We start from the raw sequence: 25,719 nt of genomic DNA, 5'->3' as shown, positions 1-25,719 counted from the left end.
CCTCCCCCTGTCTGGAGTTGGAAATGACAGTCTGATGAGGAGGAGGTGGAGGAGGAGGAACAGGAGAGAGGTCTGTGCTACTGGATCCAATAAACGAGCAGCAAGCCTGTCAGAGTAAAATTGTGAATTAGAAAAATAAAGTCCGAATGACAAGTGATTGGATTAAAACTAACACTTATTTACGAGGCCCAGTTGGATTTAGCAGCAAAGGGAGTACATAGACGGCTCAGAGACAGTGAGTATTCCAGTGTTTTCGGTCTGGTCTGAAGTGGCTTTGTTATCAACAGGTGCTGCAGGAAGGAGCAAGTTAGCTAGTTAGCTGCTAACGTTAGCCTGATAACGTAAAATAAAATGAACCCACTTTCTAAATAAAGTAAGTTCTTGTGGGGGTGGCTACACGCTAGACTGATGCAAAAGACTTATACCAACTGAAGGAACTATATTTCTACTGAAAATCAAGCTAAGGAGCTTCATGCCCAGTTGCGTATGGGTTACTTTGATATTGGAACTGGCTAACCAAAACAGTAATTTTTTTTTAGCTAGCGTTACTCCTGTAGCGTGGTTTGCAGTTTTTTTTTGTTTCTCCGACATTAAGTTAGATAGCTTTCACACTATGAAATACAGACATAAACTAATTTACATTTTTTTTTAGCGTTATACACGCTGACGTTATGTTATTGTTCACACCAGAGGACTTTGTTTAGTTTGCGTTTTCTTATCTGAGGTTAGTGTTTTCATCCTATATCGTTGCTGTAACGAGTGTCTGTTTTGTGGTTTTCAGAAGAGACACAGGCACCTTGAAATAAGAAGTTAAGAATGTTATGAATCGAGTCTTAGCAGTTTCAAATTCATACAAAAACTGTTACGAGTAGCCTCTGGGGAATCAACAACATGTCTTACTGCCTGTCTACCTACAGTAACACCTTAAAGTAAAAGAAAAAATAACTACCATATTTTTCAAATGGAGTAACCTTATTCCACGCAGTGAATGGTATGTATTAGGTTGTGCCTACATAAGACTGCACCACTACTATTGAAAACAGTATTAATGGCAAAAGTATACTGTGTGACTTAGCACAGTTTTCTTTCTTTGTGTTTCCCTGTGTTATCATCTGATTTCTAGTCCCCAGATTAGTCAGGGTTGTGAATATGAGTAAACTGTCAAATATATTGCAAAATGTTACAGTATCACGCAGATGGTTACTGTTTAGTAACTCAATTATTCAGGGTGAAAAGCCTATTTTGTGTTTCTCAAGTACAAACATTTTGGCTAGGATGTGAATGAGGACGATAAGTTTGAAGAAATACAGACACTGAGATGCAAGGATGGTGGGGAAAGGCAAACATGTTACCTAAATGACTAATGACTACTTGCACTCAATTCCAGGTAGTAGGATACATTTCTTTAAAAGTTTAAAATGTGGTTTTCTGCACTGTAGATATTGAAGGGTGACTAATATCAAAAAGATCCCTATGAAACCTGGGCTTGTCATGTGTCAAACCTGTCTAGCATGCTGGTGTTGATATTGATTGTTTTTTGGGGAAAGTTTGACAGTTTTATCGACAAGTTGTATCTATATATTTATAGATGGTGGTCCATAATGTGGCAAAGACTTTTGATATAAAATGTATTTTAAAGTGAGTTTTAGTTTCAGTATAACTGTATATGAGGACTGTATCTGTGTAGAATTTTACCTAAAAGGGTAGGGTTTTTCTGATTTTGCATAGTGGCATATATACTACTGACATGTCTGGACTTGAGCCTAACTCATTAAATGACTTTTTAAAAATACTTAAGTATAGAGGGAGCTCCTACTTAATGTTCTGTATTGCCTATAACAGCAGCTAAGAAGCCTTTTCATGTATTATATTTCTCAAGTTAGTACAGTGAAAAATAATATTTTATATGTGTATTTTATAAGTATGTATGAAGTATGTGTTGGTACAAAATGATGAATACGCTTTCATAGGATAGAAATATTTTTTTCGATACAGGAATATCTACCTAGCCAACAAAAGGTACATTCCCTTTAGTTATATGCTGTCAGTCTAGTGTCTTACCTGCAGGTGCATGTTGTTCATCGATCTACAGCTATATAGTATACAGTATAAGAACAATCTGATGCTTTGAAACTTTGAACTGACCTTTAGATAGGCTCTACAGCCAGGTATGAGGTCACATCACTATGGTGACAAGGTCAATGCTGACTTTTACGGAAAAGCATACACACAGAGTGAGCTAGTGAAACAGAGAGCTGAGTACAGCCAAAATACAGAAGTCCTCTGTTCTCTGGAATGCTCTCTCTCGCGCTCACTGTCATTCTCACTCAAGTTCTCTGACCTGATTTGGGACCCAAAGTTAGGCTGCAAATCAACATGTGTCATCAAATCAGGGTTAGACTGATGTAGAGAATTAGACTTATGCTGATATTGTCACCTGGTCAGTGTGTTCCACCTCAGATGTGATGAAGGTTCCTTCCTGGCCTTGGCTAATCAATGTGTTTAATTCTAATGCTGCTTTGCATTTGCTGAGCAGTCTCATGCTATTATTTTATTGTTATTTTAAATGCACTGACAAATATTTTACAAATATCTGTCATTGATTATTCCACAAATGTGTTTCCATTACTATTTATTGAACTTTTACTTCATAGCTGAAAACTTTTGTCTAAAAGCTTTGACATACTGATGACAGGCTATTGAAATCTGTCTTTTCTGTTCATCTTTTCTAATTCAGTGCATTATGCATGGCATACAGTAAATTATTTCAAGTTTATGTCTATGCTCTCCCCATTCTCCCTCGTTTTGGCTCTTTTTCTCTTTGCCTGGTACAAGGTGGTACAGCCCTTTTTAAGAATGTATGTGTATGTGTTTTAGTTTGTACTGTTAAACACAAGATAAGAGTCGGCTCTGCTTCTGCTCCCACTGACATTCGCAGTACACACATGCAGACTTAATTCTTTACTCACTCAGTGTCAGCCGTCTGCAGTTTGAGGAGTTTCATGGTCTGATTTCCTGATGGTACTTTACATGTTGTGACTCTAATTGTAGTCTTGACTCAGAAGTTTGCTGCAGAACATACATCGTCCACCCATCTGTGGCTCTATGTTTTTCTTTTTTCATCTTGCTTTACACTCCCAGTAGAATTGCAAAAAGTCATGCTGCTTTTCTCTTCTAGTCAACATCGTTGAGGATGTAGTCATCTTTTTTGAATAAACTTTTTTGGAATTATCCAGTGACACTGTCTCTCTATGTATCCTTACCAGAGCCAAATGTTTTAATATGTGCCAACACGTGAATAACACTCTTGCTCCTAGTCTTCATTAAAACTATACTACTGTACTTTATACTGTATACTGCTGTAATGATCTTGCTAGTTAACATGTTGTTTGTTGCTTTATTTAAAGGGTTGATGAGCAACTGAACCTAAACCACTTGTAGAATTAAAGGAGAATTCCACTGCTGGAAAAGGGGCCATTTCTTAAAAATAGGTCACCTTTGTAGTAGATGTGTAATTATTTTCGAAATAGGTACCTTTATAGCCAGAGAAAACTGAGAAAAAGGTTAGATATTTCCCTATGGTTTAGAAAATCGCCCTAAAACCACCTGGTTGCTCCCAGGCTACTACTTTTATGCGCACTTTACACAGGGCATCCGCTGGCGGGGGTGTGTTTACGGAAGACAGGCAAGTAATTTGTTTCTCATGATAGCAGTCTTTTTAACAAACAAGTTGGCATTGACCAGTATTATATATCTTTGACAAGGCTTTTGTTCATTATTAAGAATTTTTTTTTATTGTTTTTTTTTTTTTTTGCTCATCGTGGAGTTCAGTTGTATCATAACAGTGTGTAAGGATCACAGAAAGAAATTAAGCACTGGAGAGTATTATGCAGATCATTGCACATCTGCGATGTCCATTTCAGCTTGGTTTGGGAGACAGTAGTGGACAAGGGGGTGAAAAACCTAAACCTCCTATCCATATTTATGATGACGAACTGTAACGAAACTCCTCTTCCATACGCTGTCATATCTCATTCCACATATTCATCCTCTTTAGAATAGCGCCAAATATCGAAGTCCAACATTTTGTCATGACACTACTACTTACAGCTTTAATTCAAGGCGTTTACCAACAATATTGCATTAACCCTTTAGGAATTACAGCCATTTTTATTATCATTAGGTCAACTTGTATTTTGCAATTTAAATGCTTTTAATGTGAAGCTGCAGCAGTAGGAAATATGCAGTTTGTATTAACCGTAACTTTATACAGCACTTTTTCTGGAAATGTTGCCAGAGACACCCAGTTAGTAATTCTCTAAATATACAAATATTGCAATGCTTTCATCAGTGGGACATAGGCTCATTCCCCATTGTGTTACTTCAGTCGGCGATACATAGTGCAGGCTTTTCCAGCTGAACTAGATGTCAAAACCAAACCCCACATCATCCTTTCTACTGCACCCACGGCGCACACAGCCAGAAACAGTGATCTTCGAAGACAGCTTTCAGTAAGAATGTATGGATCACTACTCAAAGCAGGTCATGAATCTGTTTATGCTAGCTTTCCACATCATTAGAACAATAATATTTTAATGAGCCTGCCTCTGGGTAGGAGAAAATACATTCATTCAATTTGGGCACCTGCTTGTAAGCGGCTTCATTTACATCTACCTTACAGTGCTTCTCTTACCCTTTCTGTGTCAAAAATTGACATTCTGACTAACCTGCAAGGATTATTGAATTACAGAGCTGCTGAGAATTGATTTTAGAAGCCAACATAATCAATAAACGTCTTGCAAAGGGCATTCCGCTCAGTGTCAGTATTGTCTTGTGTATAAAATCAGGTACCCTTCATTAAAATTTTAAAACTTACACATACACACACTTTTTGATAGTTTGATAATTAATACTGCATTTTTTCACTATCACTTTGTGTAAAGCAGTGTAACATGCAGCCAATCGGATGCCTTTTTAATAGCCATTCTGCTTTTATGTGATTGTCTCAAACTCAGAGAGTGCATGGTGAATAGCAGAGACACACCAAAGGCTTTATATAACTGAGCCATGCCACTGTTAGGTTAATGTAATTTGTGTTAAATGTACCCCTGACATGGGTACTCAGGTAACAGGTCATGTCAACATCATAATTGGGTTAGAAAAACCTTGGAAATCTCATATTCCAGTTGTAGTATTAACATGCTGCACTCTCCCTATAAAACAGATTTCTGTGACATGAAAATAGCTTTTCACCATCTGTACAACAGGCTTGCACAAGCACTTCTAGTGGTCAAAAACCCAACAGGATACCTTTCAGTATACTTAAAAAAGGCAGTGTGAATACTAAAAAACACTTGATTTTTGAGATGGGTTTTGCTTAAAAAAAAAAAAAACTAATTAATGCAAATGGTGGCGAGGCATCTGTTATTAAAGTATTCTCTAGAAAAACTTTCTAAAAAGTTAATTTGGCAGTGTGATACCAAAGCTGTGTCCCAAATCCACATTACACGCTAATTCTGAGCAGGTTTTAAGTATGTATTTTGTTCACACTGGAAAAATGACAACATTAAGTATACTCAAAAGCCAGTTCAGATATTAAAGGCTGCTTGGTTTCTGTGAGTGGTTTTTGGTTTAAAAAAAAATCTAATAAATAGGACTTTTCATGTGACCAACTTAATCTGTTTTTACGTGAAATTCAAGGTATTTCAGTAAACAGGAATAATTATAAATTATATTGGCTTTTTAACCTTTTAGCCTTTCACTTTTTAACTCCGTAATTGTTAATTCAAAGAATTTTCTTCATTTTACTGGCATGGCAAAAGCATTTTGCGCAACTGAATTGCTGTATACGGTACATACACAGATATCTGGAGGATTTTGCCATGATAAGTTTATTTTGTGTTGATTGGTTAATGGTTTTGTTCGTTTGTTAATTGACCTGAGCCACACTGGCAGCTGTGGTAGGTTGGTACAGCAGGTTGGTCATTAATTGTGGGGATGGTATTTGACCCCCAACCCCTCTGTTCACAAGTTAATGTGTTTTTTAAGCAAGATACTGGACTCCAGATTCCTCCAGGTGGGCGGGCCAGTTCCTGTAGTTTCATAGCATTAAGTATGGGCATGATTGAAAGTAAAGCACTGTAACACACTTTGTCCTGTTCTCAGTTGAAAAGTGCAATGCAAATGCAGCTCTTTATATTTGTTGCACTTGTCTAAATTTTGCTGGATAATGGACTGTATTTGTACTTCTGCTTCCCATGCTGTGGTGATGGGCATTGGCCAAAAGCTTGGCAGATAAAGTCAATGTACTGTGGTGTAGTTGTGTGAAGGTTTTATTTGTCATTTGTTCTAAATTAATTTGACATCTATAGTCATTTTTGTGCAAGTTTGTGAAATCCTGATTACTGTCTGGTTTACTGAAATGAGTCTACTCAGGCATGTAAGACCCCAGGACCCCCTCTGTAAGATAGCTATATGAGGTTTATTGCCTCTGCCACAGAGGTTCTGTTTTCACCCATGTCTGTCGGTTTGGTTGTTTTTTGTTCATTTGTCAGCAGGATTACGCAAAAAGTACTGAACCGATTTGCACCCAACTCGGTGGAGGGATGGGTCATGGGCCAGGGAGGAGCCCATTAAATTTTGGTGTTTATCCAGTTAAATGGGAAGATCCAAGATTTTTTTTAATCACTTTCCTTAAAATTGCAAGGTAGGGCATTTTTCGACATTTTCGTCAATATTTGGCCTTGGTGGAGGTATGTGCTCTACTGAGTGCTATTCTAGTAAAATTTTTACATTGATTCAAAATTTTAATGACTAAAGGGTAAATGCTATGCTAACAAGTTCCGGTGCCCAATTTTACTCGGTTTTTTTTGGTGGTGTTCCAAAAATTTTGCAAAATACAAGATGCAAAATTTCAAATGGGGAGAGAGGAATAATGTCCTTATGTCTTCTATGAAGGACATATCATTAAAAAAAAAGTTTTTGAAAAAAATGTAAAAAAAACTTTTTTTTTTTTTTTTCATCCAATAGACTTTTTTAATCTAAAAATTACAGAAATACCCAAACCTATTTTTTTTTTAGGTATCAGAAGGTTTAAGTATATCAATTAGCCAGGCCAGTGAGTGAGCATGCAAAATTCTAGGACCCTGGAACTGACACATCTGAATGGAACGCAGCCATCATTATTGTTATCAAATACTATGACATGCCAGAAAGTATACAGAATATAGCACATACTGCATACAGTTAGTATGTGCTATTATGACAGCAGCTTGACGTCTGATGGCACATATATTGTATAAAACAGTAAAATATCTTGATATCTTTTATATTAACTATAAAAGCAGTATTCTATAAGAACTGGTAAAAAGTACATACTTCATAGTAGTATGGAAGTGGGACACAGCAATAATGTCATAAATCAGTAATAGTGCAATAAACTAATAGGAAATTGAGAGTGATCATCAAACCGTTAAACACAGGGTGTAAATGACTCCTGAGAAGATGTGTAATTAGCAAATTTAGCACCTGTGTGAGGGGGACCATAGGTATGGAGGGGCTTTTTTTTGTAATGCAACAAGTTTGTAGTGGACATCTCTCTAAACAGTTAACTTTCACTCTGTTAACTAAGGTTTCACAACTTTCAGCTGTTATTGCCTGCTTTTTTTCCCCTTCATTTTTGTTTTTAATTTGAACTTCAATTAATTTTAGAGTAGCATTACAATATCTCAGGTTTTCTTTCTTTTTTCTTTCTGAAACCGGTTGATACCTACTTCTTCCCCCGTTAACACTCAACTACTATTTATTAGTTAAATAGGGGTTTATAGTTCATTCCTGTCAACATAAACTCCCTCACAAAATTTTAAGGGTTCATGTCCACAGCTTAGCTTACAGCGTATGGTCAGTGGGTGTTTTTCTCCTTCCATGTACACATTTTGAGTGCTTATCATCACATGCTTATCCCTTTTTTAGAAATTTCCAATTTATTGTTTTCTTTTCTTGCCGCCTCTGAATGAGTTTCAACAGCCTCACTCTTATCCCTACACTATCCCTGTCCTTACACTGTATTTTATTCCTCATAGTGGTGTTATCTTAATGTTTGTTGATTTAGGAGGGAGACTTGCCCTCAATTGGAGCGGCTTATATCCTCCTGCATTTACCTCCGCTCCGTGATGTCGGATCATCAGACATCAACTACTCAGACTTCAGAACCTTTATCACTGTTTTATGGCTCCACTGTGTCTCAGACAGAAATCTTATCAGATGCTTGCTTCGCTTCCATTCGCCTGCTGCTCAGTCTAGTGTCTGCATTTTAATTTTTGCTTGGTCATACTACTTTTGTCTCAAGTTGAAAAATATTTATCTTTTTAGGTTTTATGAACTTAAAATTCCTAGACAGAGATGAGTGGAAAGCCTTTAAAGGCACAGATTAGTATTTTTTAATTGTAGTTAATCAGTAAGTGATATTTAGTATCAATATTCCACATTCGTGATTTCAAACATTCTCAATTCAAAACTTGTACTGTATCCTGAGTTGGTGCTTTTTTATCATTTAAAAATTAAGAATCAAAAAACAATACAATTCTTTCAAAACCAAGAGTGAAGACATTGATAGATATAATTTGGGCAAGCTTGTTGTTTGTACTGATGTTGCATGCTACAATTAAGTAATTAACATGTGTGACAGCGCACCTTTGATTACTCCGCAGTGGTATGATATGTAAGGAAAAACAGAAGAGCAACTCCTCCTCAGGTGATAGAGAATGTCAACGCAGGATGCAATCAGACTGTGTAAGCAAGAACAGTCCTATAAGGGTGTCATCATTATGCATATTTTAAAAGATAAATGCTATTCCATACAGCACAACCAAGTATAGTGCATCCACCTAAATTATCACTTTTAGCACAAACACGGCAGAAACTCATAGTCTGCTCACTAATTCATCTGCACTGTTTTTGTTGACAAGACATCATCCTGATATCTGCACACAACTGACTAGCTGGCAAGGACAGACAGAATAAAGTAGAATGCAAACATTGTTCAGTCAGCTTCATGGCTTCACCTCTCGTAGCCAGTGATATATTTTCAACAAACACAAACCGAGAGCTCAAATCAGTGAGCAGTCCTTTTTCTGTCTATCCCATCTCTAGATCAGCTAAGAGATAAACAGAGACCGCTGACAATCCTGAGTCACGATGGTCCTGTAAACTGTGCCAGGTCTGCATAGACTGTAATTATTCAGGTCACAGTTTATGAGACTGTCATGACTCAAGGCTCATAAAGCCAGCTATCATCTACATTACTTTTTAACTTGAAATAAACTTTTTGTGCAGATTGTAATAAATCGATTTCCACAAAGTAGACATAACTACTGCCTACACATAACATTTAGAGCTGATGTACATGTTTACTGAAAAAAGGCGAAAATGCAAAGATCTATCTGGGGATTTGTCGAAATGATATTAGAACATTCAAATAAAAATCATGATTCATTTGAAAACCCTCTTTTTTTTTTTTTTTTTTCTCCAGCCCAGGTATCTATGGGTTCTAACAATGTTATGTCAACCAGTGTATTTTGTGTCATAGGTCAGTTTGTGTGTGTGGTTCATTTCAGCTGTCACAAGTCAGAATTTGGAAGCTGTCAAGAATGTCACTGCAGCCTGTCTTTGGTCACCAAAGCTGTAAATTGGCCATCAGTGGATGTATATGGGGTTGGATTCCACCACATTGTTCACACAACCTTCAGCTGGGACAGCCCAGAATCATACAGCCATGTCATATTTACCAAGCTAATGGTTTTATACTTTAACGTAGTGATCCTCTGCTCCAGTAGACAGGATTTGTATAAGCACTGATACTGATTGGTCAACTATGATGTGACGGGGTAATACTTTTTCTTAGTATTCTTAGCATAAACTTTTTGTCATAATTTAATTAAAATTTTGAAGAGTTTAAAGAGAATTTTTATATTTGAACATCACTGATTTAATGTGATATGCAGTTTCAGCCTTATGTCATCTTACATGTAGAATAACAATTCCAATCAGTTTCACACAGGGTGGATGCAGTTTTTAAACTGATGAAGGAACAAAAAATAGTATTGGAATCGGTAGAGAAAAAAATGTGATGTTGCATCGCTACTTTAAAGTACTATTTTTCTATTTTGTTTCAGGGATAATACTTTATTGTTGTTCCCAGCATTTCAAGAGTTCAAAAAGATCAGTGCAAATATACTGAGATAATGTAAGCATAGTGTGTTGGGATCACTCACACACACATACATGGTATACATACACACGTACTCCCTCCCCCATCTATGGAATTTTGTTCCCAGGGCTGTCTGGCATTCCTCACTGCTGCATCATGGGACCGTTTGGGACCTTTGTTTGTGTGTTTCTGTGTTTGTGTGGGCGTGCGTGTGTAAACAGTCCAGCTGGTAGGAGATAGTTGTTATTGTGACACACAAAGATAAGGCATCCATCCATCTCTCACCTGTTTATTTTTACCTCCTCTTGCTTTCTCTCTAAATTTCTATCCATTCTTCTTCATTTCTACCTTTCTTGCTCTCTCGTCTTTCCCACCATTTTCTCAGCCATCCACTTTTCTCTAAAGGGTACTCTGTTTATCTTGTATGTGTGGGTAGGGAGGGTGGGGGACCACCGGGACCATCGGGACCACCCAGCAGCTGACAAAACTTTAGTCATGGTTATGAGTGTGGGGCCTTTCATGACATTGTTGTCTCTGAACTACTGTAGTGAGAGCGACCAGCAGGGAGCGTTAGAAAGTGACCACGTTGTCTTGTGCTGTGCTAAAGTATGCCATCAGTGTACCAATTAATCGGCAGCTAGTCATACATTCACCGTGTCATACATTCACTTGCACTTTGTTAGGAACACCACACCAATACTGGTAGGGCCACGACGAACAGAAGCTGTTCGTCGTGGCATGGATTCCAAAACGATGATGAAAACTTTTCTATGAGATTCTCACATCATTTCTGCAGATTCGTCAGCTGCACATTCATGCTGCCAATCTTCCGTTCTACCACATCTCAGAGGTCTTGTGTTTGATTCAGATCTGGTGACTGAGGAGAAGTACACTGAACTTATTGTCATGTTCATGAAACCACTTTGAAACAACTTTTGCATTGTGACATGGTCCATTATCGTGTTGGAAGTAGCCATTAGAAGATGGGCAAATTGTGGCCCTAAAGGGATGCACATGGCCAACAAAAGTACTCAGGTTTTTGGCATTCAAACAATGAGTGATTGGTATTAAGGGGCCTGAAGTGTGCCAAGAAAACACTCCCCACACCATTACACCACCATCACCAACCTGGACCGTTGACACAAGGCAGGTTGGGTCCATGGATTCATGCTTTTGATGCCAAACTCTGACCCTACCATCTGTGTGCCTCAGCAGAAATCCAGTTTCATCAGACCAGGGTACGTTTTTCCAGTCTTCAGTTGTCCAATTTTGGACCCTTAGATTTCTGAAATTGGCTGACGGGAGTAAAATCAGATGTGGCCTTCTGCTGTTGTAGCCCATCTGCCTCACAGTTAGGCGTGTTGTGCATTTCTAGGATGCTTTTCTGCTCACCACAGTTGTAAAGGTTGGTTATCTGAGTTATTGTAGCCTTTCTGTCAGCTTGAACCAGTCTGGCCATTCTCGTCTTACCTCTCTCATCAACAGTGTATTTCAATCGGCAGAACTGCTGCTCACTGGATATTTCTTGTTATTTGCACCATTCTCTAAAAACTGCTGTGCCCAGGAGATCCCAGGAGATTGGAAGTTTCAGAAATACTCACAATCTGGCACCAACAACCATGCCATGGTCAAAGTCACTGAGATCACATTTTTCCCCATTCTGATGTTTGATGTGAACATTACTGACACTCCTAACCTGTATCTGCATGCTTTTATACACTGTAGTGCTGCCACATGATTGGCTGATTGGATAATTGCAAACATAAGCAAGTGTTCCTAATAAAGTGCTCGGTGAATGGATTTCATGGTAGTATTTTTGGTCATTATTCCTATCTGTAATAAAATGGTAGGTATAAATTCAGTTGTTTAGATCTGAGAACACAGTGAAAACAAGCCTAAAAAGAAGTCTGACCACGTTGGGACCAGTGTTTTAATTAACAGGATTTATCCTTATAAGTGTCCAGTCATTAAACCTAACCAGTTAGTAAGCTGCTAGACCAGTTGATTACACCAGTACACAAACAGCCACTTTTTCACCCAAACCCATTGTTATGGTACATTGAACACTCATTCATCTTATGTTTGACCAGTGATACCAGACTGTTGGTCACAGGTAAATAAATATCTGATTCATTCATATTCACATGAGATCTGGGTCTGATGGGATAATTCAGTAAACATGACTGCTAAATGACTGTAAGAATGCCTCCCGCTCGTTTTGGAGGAATGTTGAGAATGGCCTAAGTCAAACTAGATTAATGACATAATTTTCTTGCTTTCTCCACAGGTAAAGGTATCATGGCTGCCCTGTTTACTGAGCTACCCTCCTAGACTTCCCTGATATATAGATATACATACTTAAACGTCCCTGGAATAATTTAAAAAAACACGCACTTTTGACTTTTGGTGTTTGTGCGGGATGACGACCTCTCATTTGAATGGCCATGTTGCTGGGGAGGGAGGAGGAGGAGATGAAGAACTAAGGGGAGGACAGCAGCACCGAGAAATGGCCGTTGACTGTCCAGGAGAGCTGGGGGGTCGAATGCTGCCGCTCCGACGATCTGCACAACTGGAGAGGATACGACAACACCAGGTTATACACACACACACACACACACGTTACTTCATTAGTTCTTATACTCAAGATTAAAGCTGCAACAAACATACAAGTCAAGTTTATTTATAAAAAAAAAAAAACAACCAAGGTTGATTAAATTGCTTTACTAGAAAGTGCAAAAACAAGAATGGAAACAGTACAAACGAAAGCCCAGTGTGCTTTGTCAAAATCACTACCCAGTGTCTGCATAGTTTGCATATCTTTGCATGAGCTGACTTCACAAGAGCTAATAGATGTGGAATGTAACTAAGAACATTTATTCAGGTACTGTACTAAAGTACAACTCTGAGGTGCTTATACAGTGCATTTCTGACACCTATAGTTTCTAGTTTGTTTGCAGGAGAAGTATTAAGATACAAAAAAAGTGTATAAAATATTGTTATAGATTAAACTGCCCAAAAGTTTATATAGTTAAAATTAGCCCCATCTTGAACATGGGGACAATCTTGTTTTGTGACAGTGACCAGTAGGAGCTCAGAGAGCATGTTTCCAAGTACAACTGTAAACTTGGCAAAGCTAAAGAGGAATAAAGTTTTGCTTAAAGGGGTCTTTCTTTCTTTAAAAAGGAATGGTCAAAATCTATGCAGCAGAGCCTGGGATAAACTGACTTTTAGTCCCTAGAATGGATCAAACATTGGATCCTACATTTCCTATAAAGCTGCACAATAGCGTCTTTACTAGATCCCCCCAGCCTCCTAAGTCCCCAGTTCTGTGAAATACCAATTGCCAATTACCAATTACATCCTCTGCACACCTGAAAAAGACAGTGTCCACTTCACTTCTCAGTGACAATGAATGTTTCCAGCTTCACCGTCATTCATAAAACCATGTTTATATATGCAAACATCCAATACTGTGAAACTAGAATGAATTGTATTCCTGTCTGTGGTGCATTTATATGTCCATGTGTGTGTTAGGAGGACCTTCGACGGCGTAGAGAGGAGGAGGGTCGGCAGCTGGACCTGAATGCCTCACTCAGACTCAGGAAGCTCTCCCAGAATCCCCACATCGGCATCGACAACCCCACATTCCTGGAAGACACATACATATTGCAGCAGACAGCGCTCGGCAGCCAGCACTCACATGCACTGCTGGGTAAAAATACAAACACACAGTTAACAGTAGAATAGCAGGTCATTTCAGTAAGGAGCTCAGGTAAAGGAAAGAATTAAAAAAAAAAAAAAAAGTCAAAGGGGTGTTAGAATGATCATTTAAAATTAAAAAAAAAAAAAAAAAAGAGGAAGGGAGGAGAGGAAAAGAGGAGGGGAGAGTTAAAATCAAGACATGGATAGAGAAAGCTGGGAGGGAAAGGAATGTAAGGAAGACATTTCTTTTGTCAGGGAGGGAATTCCTTAGGGACAGAGAGGAGAACATGAGAGGCTCTTAAGGGCGGCTTAATTAAAACTTTGTCGGGGTGGTAATGTTTACACACTCACATAATCACACAAAGAGGGACACACAATGTGGAAGTAAAGTCTTGACTAGGATATGAGAAGCTCACTCACACACACATAAATCTGAAGCCCGGACAAGCAAGCTGACATCTGCCATCATCATCTGATCATTTTTAATAAGTGTAATTTAGAGGTTTTTCCCAGTCCCATCTCTTGTGTTTGATTTGTAAAAGTCAAGAATTGAAAGTCTGAAAAAATGTATTGATGTGAATGCATGTGTGTTTCTTGCAGAGTTGGAGGAGTTGTTGCTGTCACTGAAGCAGGTCCAGGGCTGCCTGTCTGACCAGCAGAGTCAGAATGACATAGAGCTGGTACTTGCACTACTAAACAAGGTAATACAAAGTGAATTCGATGGAAAGAGCCTTGGGTGAATATTTAATTGTGGTATTTTTCAATACTTTCGACCTCAGAGGTAAAAGAGATTTACAAAGATGCAGCAGTGTCGTCACTCCTGTCTAAGCTGGAGCATGTGTGACAACAGGGGCTTCGCAAGATTCCTACAGCCAGAATGAATGCTTTAGTTTGGGAGGAGAAGGATAGAGAGTACAGTTTGACAATTACAATGTTTATGTAGTTGAAGCTACTGGGTTTTTTTTTTTTCCTCACCACACTAGTTGTTTTTATGCCCAAAGCTAATAAATAATTCAGTGTTTCTCCTGTTACATTTTAACCATTGTCAGGGTCAAGCCTCAAATGGTCCTGTTAAAGCACAGGAATTTTCCCAGGAACCCAGGAACCTTTTGAGGAACTCCAAAACCTAGAGAAAACTAGTTTTAGTTTTGGTGTGGGAAATTGTTCCTGCTCATGGGGTCCAAATTTCTGATGGTCCAGGGACTCTCTGGATGGAATTTGCACTGCTGCATGTTGCTGACTAGTCAAAGATGAACAATAATAGATATCTCTGTTTCACCGCAAATTTGTGATTGGTTGTAAAATGGTGCAACTGCAGTTGGCCACTGTTTTCGGCACCAGTATTGTTCTTGCAATGTGGCTATTGTTTGGTAGAGTTTTCCTTTAGGCTTTTAGAAGGTTATTACTAGCTGTACAATTATGACACCTGTGAAACAAAAACTGTCAAGTTACCTCTCTGCATTAGCCATTTGGTAACGCACTACATTAGCCAATCAAATATTAGCAAGCGCACATTCCTAGTAGATGACTTTGTAAGAATAATGGCATGATTGTGCTGTTTACCTGGTGATTGTTGCAGTAAAATAATTGTCATCTTCAAGTTCATCTTCAGACTCATGGATCTAGTACTCAAGTCCACCTTCCGGGATTGTACTTCATCATCTCACAGGTGCCTGAAGCAACAGGCCCAAACCAACACAGCCCTTTGTGTTTCTTAAGGCAGTGCTGTATTCCCAATTACCAGCCTGTGTGTGTCCCACTCCTTATGAGATGATGTTTGTGATGCACAATCCTGTCTCAGTGGGGATGGAAATCTTTGCAGAAATTATCTGAAAAATGCTAGTATGGACACAAATTAAAGCATTTTCAGATTCAGCTGTGTTAATTGCAAATTCAGAGGTGTATTTGCTGCTAAAGAATTGTAAACATTCTGTGATGGGAGTTGTGCATGTTCTTCTAAGGGATTAGTCAATCACTGATTCTTATTAAACTCACTCTGTTGTGTCCAGACAAGTTGTATCTATTGAATTTTCAGTTTGAGTAACAGAGAGGTGGCAACATTTCTTTGTTCAGTTAGTTATCAATGCTCATGGTAACTGCCCTTTTCTTCATTTTTTTCCAAATGAAGTGTAAATGATCAAAATGAGTTTTTCTGAGAAAGTCCTAGTAGACACTTGCAGTTTAAAAAGTGAATTGAAAAGCTGAAAAAATGAATAGTAACCAAACATAAGCACTTTTGTTTTATCACTTAGCCATATGCAGAAACAAAACAATTAAGGTTTCAAAGAGTACTATATTTTAATTGCGCTTTCGTTTCACTTAAAAGGTGCTGTAAGTTTTTGCTATCACTACATAGCCAACGTGAGCATTACGCGCAATTTACTTACCAAGAGCTTCAGCCATCGTTGTGTTTACAAGACAAGAGGTTAGAATAGGCCCTCTGGGCATTGCTACTTCTTCATCCTCTATTGCTGAACTGAGGGCAGACTGGACGCCACAGTGACTCACTAACTCGAAGTGGTATAACGAGACGGGGCAAGCCAGGGTTAGCTGGTTAGTATGCTGACTTCAGTAGAAGAAAAGAAGTGAAAAGAAGTTGCTTTCCACTGCTTGAGACAGCTTCTGGCAAGTAAGGGATGAGGTTTGATGTTGAACTCACAACGATAATGTAAATACAGATATAGCATTGTGAAAGGAGGATGTGGATATGCTTTTTGTGTGACCTCCAGTTGAGTGGATTCTTACAGAACATCCTGCTGTTTTTTTTTCCCATTTAGTCTGACTTCCAGTTAGCACTGAAGATCCATAATGGTGTGGCCACCAGCATGCACCGACCCTCTCCTCCATACCCACACACACACCAGGCACTTCAGCTGGCCATGGAGGTAACACATGGTTATCCAAATTAAATTTATTTAAATTATTTATTTGACAATTAGATAATTGTGACAAACACACACACACACACGCACACACACACACACACACACACACACACACACACACACACACACACACACACACACACACACACACACACACACACACACACGTAATGACAATCCAGGTCAGTGAGTGTGTAATAATGGGGTTAGAGACAGACAGAGCAGCTCTGTGCCAGATCAATTAGAGATGAAAGACTAGTGCTTACAGTATGTGCACATACAGACACACACACTTTGCATACACACAAGCCAAACTTTTATTTTGTGATCATATTTTAAACAGCAACCTGTTTAATACATGATACCAATGTCAGTTTCAGCTCAAACTATACTCGAGACAGAGCCAAAGCTGTTGGACCAAGCAAAGTAAAGAATAAAACTCAGTAATGTTAAAATGTTTTATGACTGACTACCAGATGGCACCAGGTTGATCATAACCAGTTCAAGTGAACCCAATATCCAGATTGCCAGTACTGTCAGTGTAGCAATTATTTTCCTGCTACAATGTTGAGTTGGCTAGCTGTTACAGCTATTCATGGCTCATTTCAGTGGAATCTCATTAAAGAAGAACACATTATTTCTGCTCTATGTTGTCATCTCCAACCCTAGCTTTGGTTCACACTGTCCTCCCGGAAACGTGTTTCTTTGTCATTGTTAATGAAGTGGAAAAGAAATGATAAAGTGGGCAGAACAATTCAAGAAAAAGAACTCAAAACACCTTTAGTTCAAGTCTAGCTCAGAACGTCTCTCATTTTAGTTTTGGAATGGATAAGGCCATGGTCAGATTGGAAGAGCTTTAAATCCTTACCCATTTTAAACTTTTCACAGATTTTACCTGATTAGAGATGCCATTCTTATACTACACAGTTATAAAATGGCAGAAAATATATCCTTTAGAGCCTAGGTCATTCTAACCACGTTTCATAAAGCTTTTGCTTCATCTCAGCTATCTAACAAATTTGTATTGCAAATTCTTTTCTCCTTGCCAGCATCATTTTAAAAGTTATCTCCTGTCTTCCTCCTTGTTTAACTTGGCTTTATTACTGTAAAATGACTGTGTTATGTTCAGGAACAGTTGTATTTGCCACAGTGATAATGTTCTATTGCTATGGTAATATTTCACATGGTGATATCAGTGATGCTGTGTGTTGTTGCACTAATTTCAGGTCAGGAATCTCATCCAGTCAAGTCAGAACAAAGAGGGACTCGAACTCCAAAGCCTGCTGTCAGACACACACATCCAGGTAGAGAGACACACAGTCTCTCAAAGCTGTTTTACCAAGTAAAGAAAAGAATCCTGTAGTGACTGTCACTGATCCAGTCCTATAGCTGAGCGTGTGGGTGTGTGTTGCAGTCATTGCTCCTGGCCCATGACAGCATAGCGGAGAGGGAAATGCAGCCTGAACTGCTGCCTGCCCAAGGAGAAACACTTACCCAGTGGGGAGGGGAGACTGTCAAGATAGTTTGCATAGAAAAGGCCCGAGATATACCACTGGTAAGACATATATACATTCACTCAAAATCAAAGAGAAGACAGTAGTATAGAGAGATGACATCCTACCACACTTCTAGTTTAACTTGTGTTCCACTAACTTTCAATGGAAACTCCAGCAATTTTACAAATCAAAGTGTGTTTCCAGGTGTCAGGGAGCAAAACTGAATATGTGAAAAAAATTATTTAAACCCTTTTGTGTCTTCAGTGGGAGCTCTGCAAATTATTATGCCTTTGCGAGCAAATCCACTATTCAGGCCCACTCCATCGGGAAGAATTTATTTCGGTCTGAAATTTTGCTGTCATTTGCAAATGATGGTGCGACTAGACCCAAACTCAGATAGTGAAAACAACTCAAATGTTCCATCAATTAGTTCCGTTAGTTCCATCACTTTAAACACAATCTCGTCATATAACACAAGTGTATGGCCAAGGAAAAGTTGATTACAGAAACACACTTAAGCTTGTCATGCACATTTCAGATGCAGCAGTCTATTAAATAATCTTTGCTAAAGTCACTCCATACCCTGAAACATACATTGAAGGAGATAACAGGGACATAAATTCAAATCTGTTTATTTTTATAATCACAGCAGATATGAAACGGAGCCTTTTTAACATAGATTTTCTATTTGGCAAATATATGTGTAAATATGTATAACTACTGACTATGTTCAATAAATGTTGCCCAGAGTCGTCATTTATAATTTTCTGTTTATTGTTGAATACAAAGAATTAATAAGAGCTCCACTGCGAGGATAGATAATCTTGTGCTAATTCTAAAAAGATATTGGTTAATTTGTTATTAAAGAGGTAAATGTGTCAAGTAAATTTGATATGGAATACAGGTCTTGCATCCCAAAGCCCTTTAAACAACTATGGCTCCCCTGAGGCTTTGATAGCACCTCTGTAGCTAAAATTAATAGTAGACGTCAGTAATTCAACTAAAGATAACAGTAAATATTGTCTTTACCGTCATCTAAATATTATGCTTTTTTTTTTTGCTCTCTAAATCATTTTAAGCTTTCCTTTAGGATAATGTTGAATGATAAATGTGTCTGTAAAGAATTCTATTATCTAAATCTAAATCTTATCTATCATCTAAAGTCCTTTATACTGTAAATAATAAACTCTTGATCACACGGTAATACACTCATGTCCATGCTTTCCATCATCTCACTGTATTTCTGTGTCTGTTCTGTAGGGAGCAACTGTTCGTAATGAAATGGACAGTGTTGTGATCAGTCGTATTGTTAGAGGTGGAGCAGCTGAACGGAGTGGACTTTTATCAGAAGGAGATGAAATATTGGAAATTAATGGCATAGAGATTAGAGGGAAGGATGTCAACCAAGTATTTGACATTCTTGTAAGTATATTCTCATTTACAAATATTTAACACAGTTCCTTGATGTAGTGATAAATATCACCCCTTGGTGGGAACAGTGAATGATTAGCGTAGTACTATTCATTACCATTACTATTAATCTATTATTCTACTGTCAGTTTTAGTAATTATATTACAATAACCAGTTACAATATAAGTGTTTACATGGATTTTTAGTCTTTCCAAAAGTTATATAGGCATTTTACTTTCTAACATTAAGACTGTACCTTCATCCCACTGATCTGTGATGTGAGTTGATGGCGGTATTGACTGATACTTTGATTTGATGGAGTACAACAGTAAGGCTGCCTATAGGTTTAATTCAAAATTTAAATAAATGTCAGTTACAGTTAAGGTGATGAAGGCAAACTCTCTTTTTGTGTGTGTGTGTGTGTGTGTGTGTGTGTGTGTGTGTGTGTGTGTGTGTGTGTGTGTGTGTGTGTGTGTGTGTGTGTGTGTGTGTGTGTGTGTGTGTGTGTGTGTGTGTGTGTGTGTGTGTGTGTGTGTGTCAGGCGGACATGCACGGTGTACTGACCTTTGTGCTGATTCCCAGCAATCAGAACAAACCTCTTCCTGTGAAAGAGACTGTGGTGAGTGCTGGGTCCTCAACATGACTGGAATGTGAAAAATTGGTGGTTTACTCTGGAAGAAAGAAAATTGTTTGTTTTTGTTTTTTTCCTTCACCACACTGACTAATGGAAAAATATATATCTTTTTTGGCAAATGCTGATTATTTAAAATATTCTGATAGAAGAGTGCCAACTCAAAAATATTCTCATCTTTAGTGTTGGAAACATCTAAAATCTATTTTCCTGGTTTTCTCTTATGTTTCTCTTTTTTCTCTCCTCCAGATCCACGTGAAGGCACATTTTGACTATGACCCCTCAGATGACCCTTATGTGCCTTGCAGAGAGCTGGGCTTGTCCTTCCAGAAAGGAGATATTCTCCACATTATCAGCCAGTCAGACCCCAACTGGTGGCAGGCTTATAGGGACGGAGATGAGGATAACCAGCCACTAGCTGGACTGGTACCAGGTACTAATGTCGGTCTGTGGCTCGGATCTTTTGGGGTTTCTTTTTTTTTTTTCTTTAAATCATGTTTTTGGTGGCGCTTGTGAAGAATGCGTAGTCAGACTGAGGGTGATTGGTGGTTAACTGTGACACTCCACTGTATAAACTTGTGTTCCACTCTGCATTACCTGATATTACTGCTATGTTTTCGCTCATATTCTCTCATTTTTTCCACAGGCAAGAGTTTTCAGCAGCAGAGAGAAGCCATGAAACAGACCATAGAAGAAGACAAGGAGCCTGAGAAACCTGGTCAGTTTCTCTACCATCTAACTTTATTATAATGAATAACCATTTTAAGGTTATAGTTTTATCCGACTGTATACACTGTTCATAGTTCCAATTCCCGTAAAAACTACAAAATAAGAGAACGAAAATTGACTTTGGTGTCCAGTTTTCCATTTAACAAACTCACAAACTCAATTTCACTCCTTAAAATGTGTGTTTTCACCCACCACCCATACATAAAGCCAAACACAAGATGAAATTGGACTAGAATTTAAAGTCCAAACAAAATGATTGATTGAGTAAAATGTATATGTCCCTATACAGCTGTTGCAATAAGCTCTGTAGCTCAAAGCAAAGTGAGTTTTAAGGTGTCCGTTTTGTTTACAGGGAAGCTGTGGTGTGCAAAGAAGAACAAGAGGAAGAGAAAAAAGCTGCTGTACAACACTCACAGGACTGATGGTATGACTTGTTTGCCTATCTGTCTGTGTGGCGCTCACCAAAATTTTATCAAATCTAAAGCATAACTTTCACATAAACTGCTGATACTTTTAGTGAGGTGTTTGTATGGATGTGTCATGGAGGACCACCTGGGAGGAAAAAGACTGAATTAGGCATGATATATATGTATGTGTTTATCAAATATGTAAGTTCATGTCAAAAATATATCCATGATATGTATATTTTGCTTTTAGAAAGTGGACAGCCTACCCTTAATTCTTACTCTTTGGCCTTTATATAAAGCACATAAAGTAACCTTTGGAGGACCTAACTGATGTTGCCTCACAGCTTTTCTTTTGGACCAAGTAATAACTTGGTTATTCTGTCCTCTCCATTGGGCCAGATCTTGATAATGAGGAGATTCTGACCTATGAGGAGATGGCTCTGTACCACCAGCCAACCAATAGGAAGCGGCCAATTGCACTGATTGGTCCAGTCAGCTGTGGACAGGCAGAACTTAGGCAGAGACTGCTCAACAACCAACCAGAACGGTTCGCTGGAGCTGTACCTCGTAAGACTTACACACTCACACACACAGAGGACACAGGACACATGATACATTCTTCCATGTGTTTTGTGGATGATCATACTGTGTTTTTTGGTTTTCTGGGTGTGTGTGTGTGCATGTGTTGTAGACACCACGCGGAACCGACGAGAAGGCGAGCTGAGTGGTCGAGACTACCACTTTGTGTCTCGTGCCTCCTTCGAGGCAGAACTGGCAGCTGGTAAGATTTCACGTTTTACCACTGTTCAGTCAGTGTCAGACATTTCTTGTTTTTCCTTGCCAGAGCTCCAGATTGACAGGCTTTATTCCAGCGAGATCATAGTATATGTTACTCAGTTTTACAGTAGCTAGAAAACCTCAGTGGCGTGCTGATAGATAAGTCCTATATTGATAAATCAGCACCAAACCTTACTTAAGTAAATGATGAGACCTTGCAGCTGAGTAGTTTACCAGAATCACTGGGTATGGCAGCCTATGTTCTAGTTACAGCTGTTTCTCCAATATCTAGTGAAGATCTATTAAAATGGGATAACTTCAGACCTTGCCCCAAAATGATCAAAGTGACTAAGTGATGTTGTACATTCGCAGTCGCAGTCCAAAAAGGAACTGCTGCTATCTTTTCATGGTTCAGATTTGCCAAAATGTAAACAACATTAGGTGAAAAAGGAGCCCACAGCTAACTCACTAGCTGTATCCCAGTGCCATACTACATTCTAATTTAAGTATGTTTTGAGCATGTAGTTCACTCTGAAAAAGAGACATAATGCAGAGTTTATATTATGTTTTTTAGATATTCTGCTTTCTCTTAAAGACATTAAAGGCACCCTGTGGAGCTTTTAATCACTACTAGCACTATAACATGTTTTTACAAGTCGCTTCCATTTTGTTTGAATCAGGCATGCAGGTGATGTGATACACTCTGGCTTATAATTTCACACTATGCTACTGATTGACAGCTGGTGGCAGTAACATGCAAAGAAGTGTAGCAATGAGTCTGCAAAGGCAGTGAGGCAGAAGACTGCTAGCAGTTAAACATTGATGTAAACAATGCATGATTTAAAATGTCCACAAAATTGGATTTAAGAATGTTTAATGAGGAAGGAAATGGTTTTGGCATGTTTGTTCACCCTCAAGGATACACTCACTTCATTTTTGGTGAAAAACCCTGAATGTGACATTCTAAAGTTGCGGTTTGATTGACATCCATTGGCACATACATTGTATCATTTCCCATTGGTGGATTATTTTGATTTCTTATATACTAACTTGCCTAACTAATTCTGAAAAAAAACAAACACCAACCTAATAATGGCATGACTAACTAAGACGTGTAATGACTTTGCCATAGGCCTGTAAATAAAAGGATTAAAAAAATCAAGCAAAAACAGTCTGGTTCCAAACTCAAAAAATAATTTTCAGACTGTGTTGAGAAAAAGAAATGGTACAAGATTACAAATATGACTAGGACATCCAGTGATGTAAAGATTTGTGAAACTTTGTCAAAATAATACCTAGAAATTTTGGAACTGGTACTTGTGCCAATGTGGAAATACCATATCAACACTTAAGTGTGATAATTGACATTTTGTCTTTTGTACTTTTCCCAGTAAAGCTGATTGAGTCTGGGGAGTTTGAGAGGAACCTGTATGGGACCAGTACAGACTCGGTGAGACAGGTCATCAACACTGGAAAAATCTGTGTGCTCTGTCTGCACACTCAGGTTGGTAAAGACACACACAAAGACAGAGCAGGGTGGCATAGTGAGATGAGAGAAAGCCAATGTAGTTTCAAAGTAGTTTCATGTGTGTGTTTGTGTGTTTGTGTGTGTGTGTGTGTGTGTGTGTGTGTGTGTGTGTGTGTGTGTGTGTGTGTGTGTGTGTGTGTGTGTGTGTGTGTGTGTGTGTGTGTGTGTGTGTGTAGGCTCTAAAGGTGCTGAGGAGTTCAGACTTGAAGCCTTACATCATCTTCATAGCTCCACCCTCCCAGGAAAGACTCCGAGCCCTATTGGCTAAAGAGAACAAGAACCCCAAGGTTCCTGTCTACACTGTCTGGTTACACTAGAACAAAGATAAATATCACTAGTGTTTACATCTCTAAAATGTTTGCCTCAGTAATATGTGTGTTGTGTGTGTTGTGTACAGCCTGAAGAACTGCGGGACATCATAGAGAAAGCCCGGGAAATGGAGCAGAGCTGTGGTCACCTGTTTGATGCCATCATTGTCAACACAGACCAGGACAAAGCCTACAACGAGCTGCTACGACTCATCAACAAACTGGACACTGAACCTCAGTGGGTGCCTTGCTCCTGGCTGCGCTGAAAACACTCATTCACACACATACACACACAATTTCACATCATTCATAGAGTAGACACACAGAACCCCTGGAGCCCATTTCTACAAACTGAACAAACTGGACCCTGACACGCTTATGTGTGTTTTTTTTTTTTTGTTTGTTTTTTTTAAACACAGTGTGCTGTGGTGAGGGTTGTAACATAACATTAGGGTTGATGTTAGGAAAAAATGGTTTTGTGAATAAAGCTGTAATATTATAAGAATTAAGTTGAAATGTAATAAATCAAATTATTGTGAGATAAAGTTTTTACACGAAAACATCATAGTATTGCAATATTATTCTCATATTATGAGATTAAGTATCACTATATTACAAGATAAAGCTGTAATTTTACAAGAGAGGGTCATAATATTTTGAGAGAAAGTTGCAATTTTACAAAAAAGTCATAACATTGAAAGATAAAGTTGTAATTTTACAAGGAAACAAGTCAAAATATTACAAGAATGAAATAGTATTTTAGTAAATTTAATAAATCAACATTATCTCATAATATAATATAAATTTTCCTGCAATCTATCACTTCAATCATAACATAGGACATTTTGTTCTTGAAATAACCTTTCTTTGTAATACTTGCTTCTGAAAATGTTATTGTGAACTTTTATATTAAAATTAGGACTGTATCTCATAACATTTTCTAACTATTTTACCTTAAATACTACAACTTTCTCACTTTACTCATAAAACGACAGCTTTATTTTTGTAATTGTATTACTTTTTCTTGGAATATTGTGACAGTTTCTCATAAAACTATGACTTAATTCTTAAACTTTCTTTTACTTTAATCATAATCTAACATTTAATCTCCAAAATATCCTTTTCTGGTGATTTTTTTCAAAAAAATTACAACTTTGTTGAAATATTATAACTTTTTTTTCTTAATTCCAACTTCATTCTCATAACATTTCAATGTTTTCTCTTAACATTAGCCCTAATACTTGTACTGTAGAGAGTAGATACTCTGCAAACAATCAGCATCTTCTAGAATGTATTGACCTGGTGGCACTGGTAATTATAAATATAGAAATTGTAAAATTTTGTGTATTGACCGTCCTGAAAGGGAGGAAACTGATCTTGGATCGTGCCTAACTGATCCATGATGTTTTTATTTGGCAGTGACATTTTTATGACACAGATTTCTCTGTCATCATCACAGTTCCTGAAATACTGAGATTTTTTTCGTTTGGTTGTTGTTTTTCCTTTAAGAGTTGTTCTTTCTCAGAGATGCTGGGCCTCTTTTATGATGCATCCTTTGATTTTATCCTGTGATCATTTAAATTATGATGGCCAAATAATTTTCAACTTTTACAGTGCAGAAGATCAATGTAAGAATTT

At 38.1% G+C, this 25,719-nt stretch overlaps 1 protein-coding gene across 2 annotated transcripts; it reads left to right on the top strand.

The window, feature by feature from the left end:
* pals1a (protein associated with LIN7 1, MAGUK family member a) lies at positions 1 to 25,713 on the top strand. 2 transcript variants are annotated; one of them, XM_040137859.1, is made up of 17 exons: positions 1 to 70; positions 12,495 to 12,800; positions 13,742 to 13,919; positions 14,510 to 14,610; positions 16,687 to 16,794; positions 18,021 to 18,098; positions 18,209 to 18,349; positions 19,551 to 19,712; positions 20,243 to 20,320; positions 20,582 to 20,765; positions 20,979 to 21,050; positions 21,414 to 21,485; positions 21,868 to 22,035; positions 22,160 to 22,249; positions 23,637 to 23,749; positions 23,950 to 24,060; positions 24,171 to 25,713. In XM_040137859.1, exons 2-17 carry the CDS (start codon positions 12,627 to 12,629, stop codon positions 24,345 to 24,347), a joined length of 2,007 nt encoding a protein of 668 aa, XP_039993793.1. In that variant the 5' UTR covers positions 1 to 70; positions 12,495 to 12,626; the 3' UTR covers positions 24,348 to 25,713. The 2 variants fall into 2 exon arrangements, with proteins under 2 accessions (XP_039993793.1, XP_039993792.1); XM_040137858.1 differs by having other exon boundaries at positions 18 to 235.
* The last annotated feature ends 6 nt before the right edge of the window (positions 25,714 to 25,719 follow it).

This window comes from Xiphias gladius, chromosome 10, assembly GCF_016859285.1.
Source record: "Xiphias gladius isolate SHS-SW01 ecotype Sanya breed wild chromosome 10, ASM1685928v1, whole genome shotgun sequence".
Classification (NCBI taxonomy): domain Eukaryota; kingdom Metazoa; phylum Chordata; class Actinopteri; order Istiophoriformes; family Xiphiidae; genus Xiphias; species Xiphias gladius.
This window is presented reverse-complemented; position numbering and strand designations above follow the sequence as displayed.

Bases quoted from the DNA above. Each gene is read 5' to 3' on its own strand.
- pals1a (XM_040137859.1), top strand. From the start codon at position 12,627: ATGACGACCTCTCATTTGAATGGCCATGTTGCTGGGGAGGGAGGAGGA. The intron at 13,920-14,509 runs GTAAAAATACAA...TGTTTCTTGCAG, and splicing joins GCACTCACATGCACTGCTGG to AGTTGGAGGAGTTGTTGCTG. The intron at 22,036-22,159 runs GTAAGACTTACA...CATGTGTTGTAG, and splicing joins GTTCGCTGGAGCTGTACCTC to ACACCACGCGGAACCGACGA.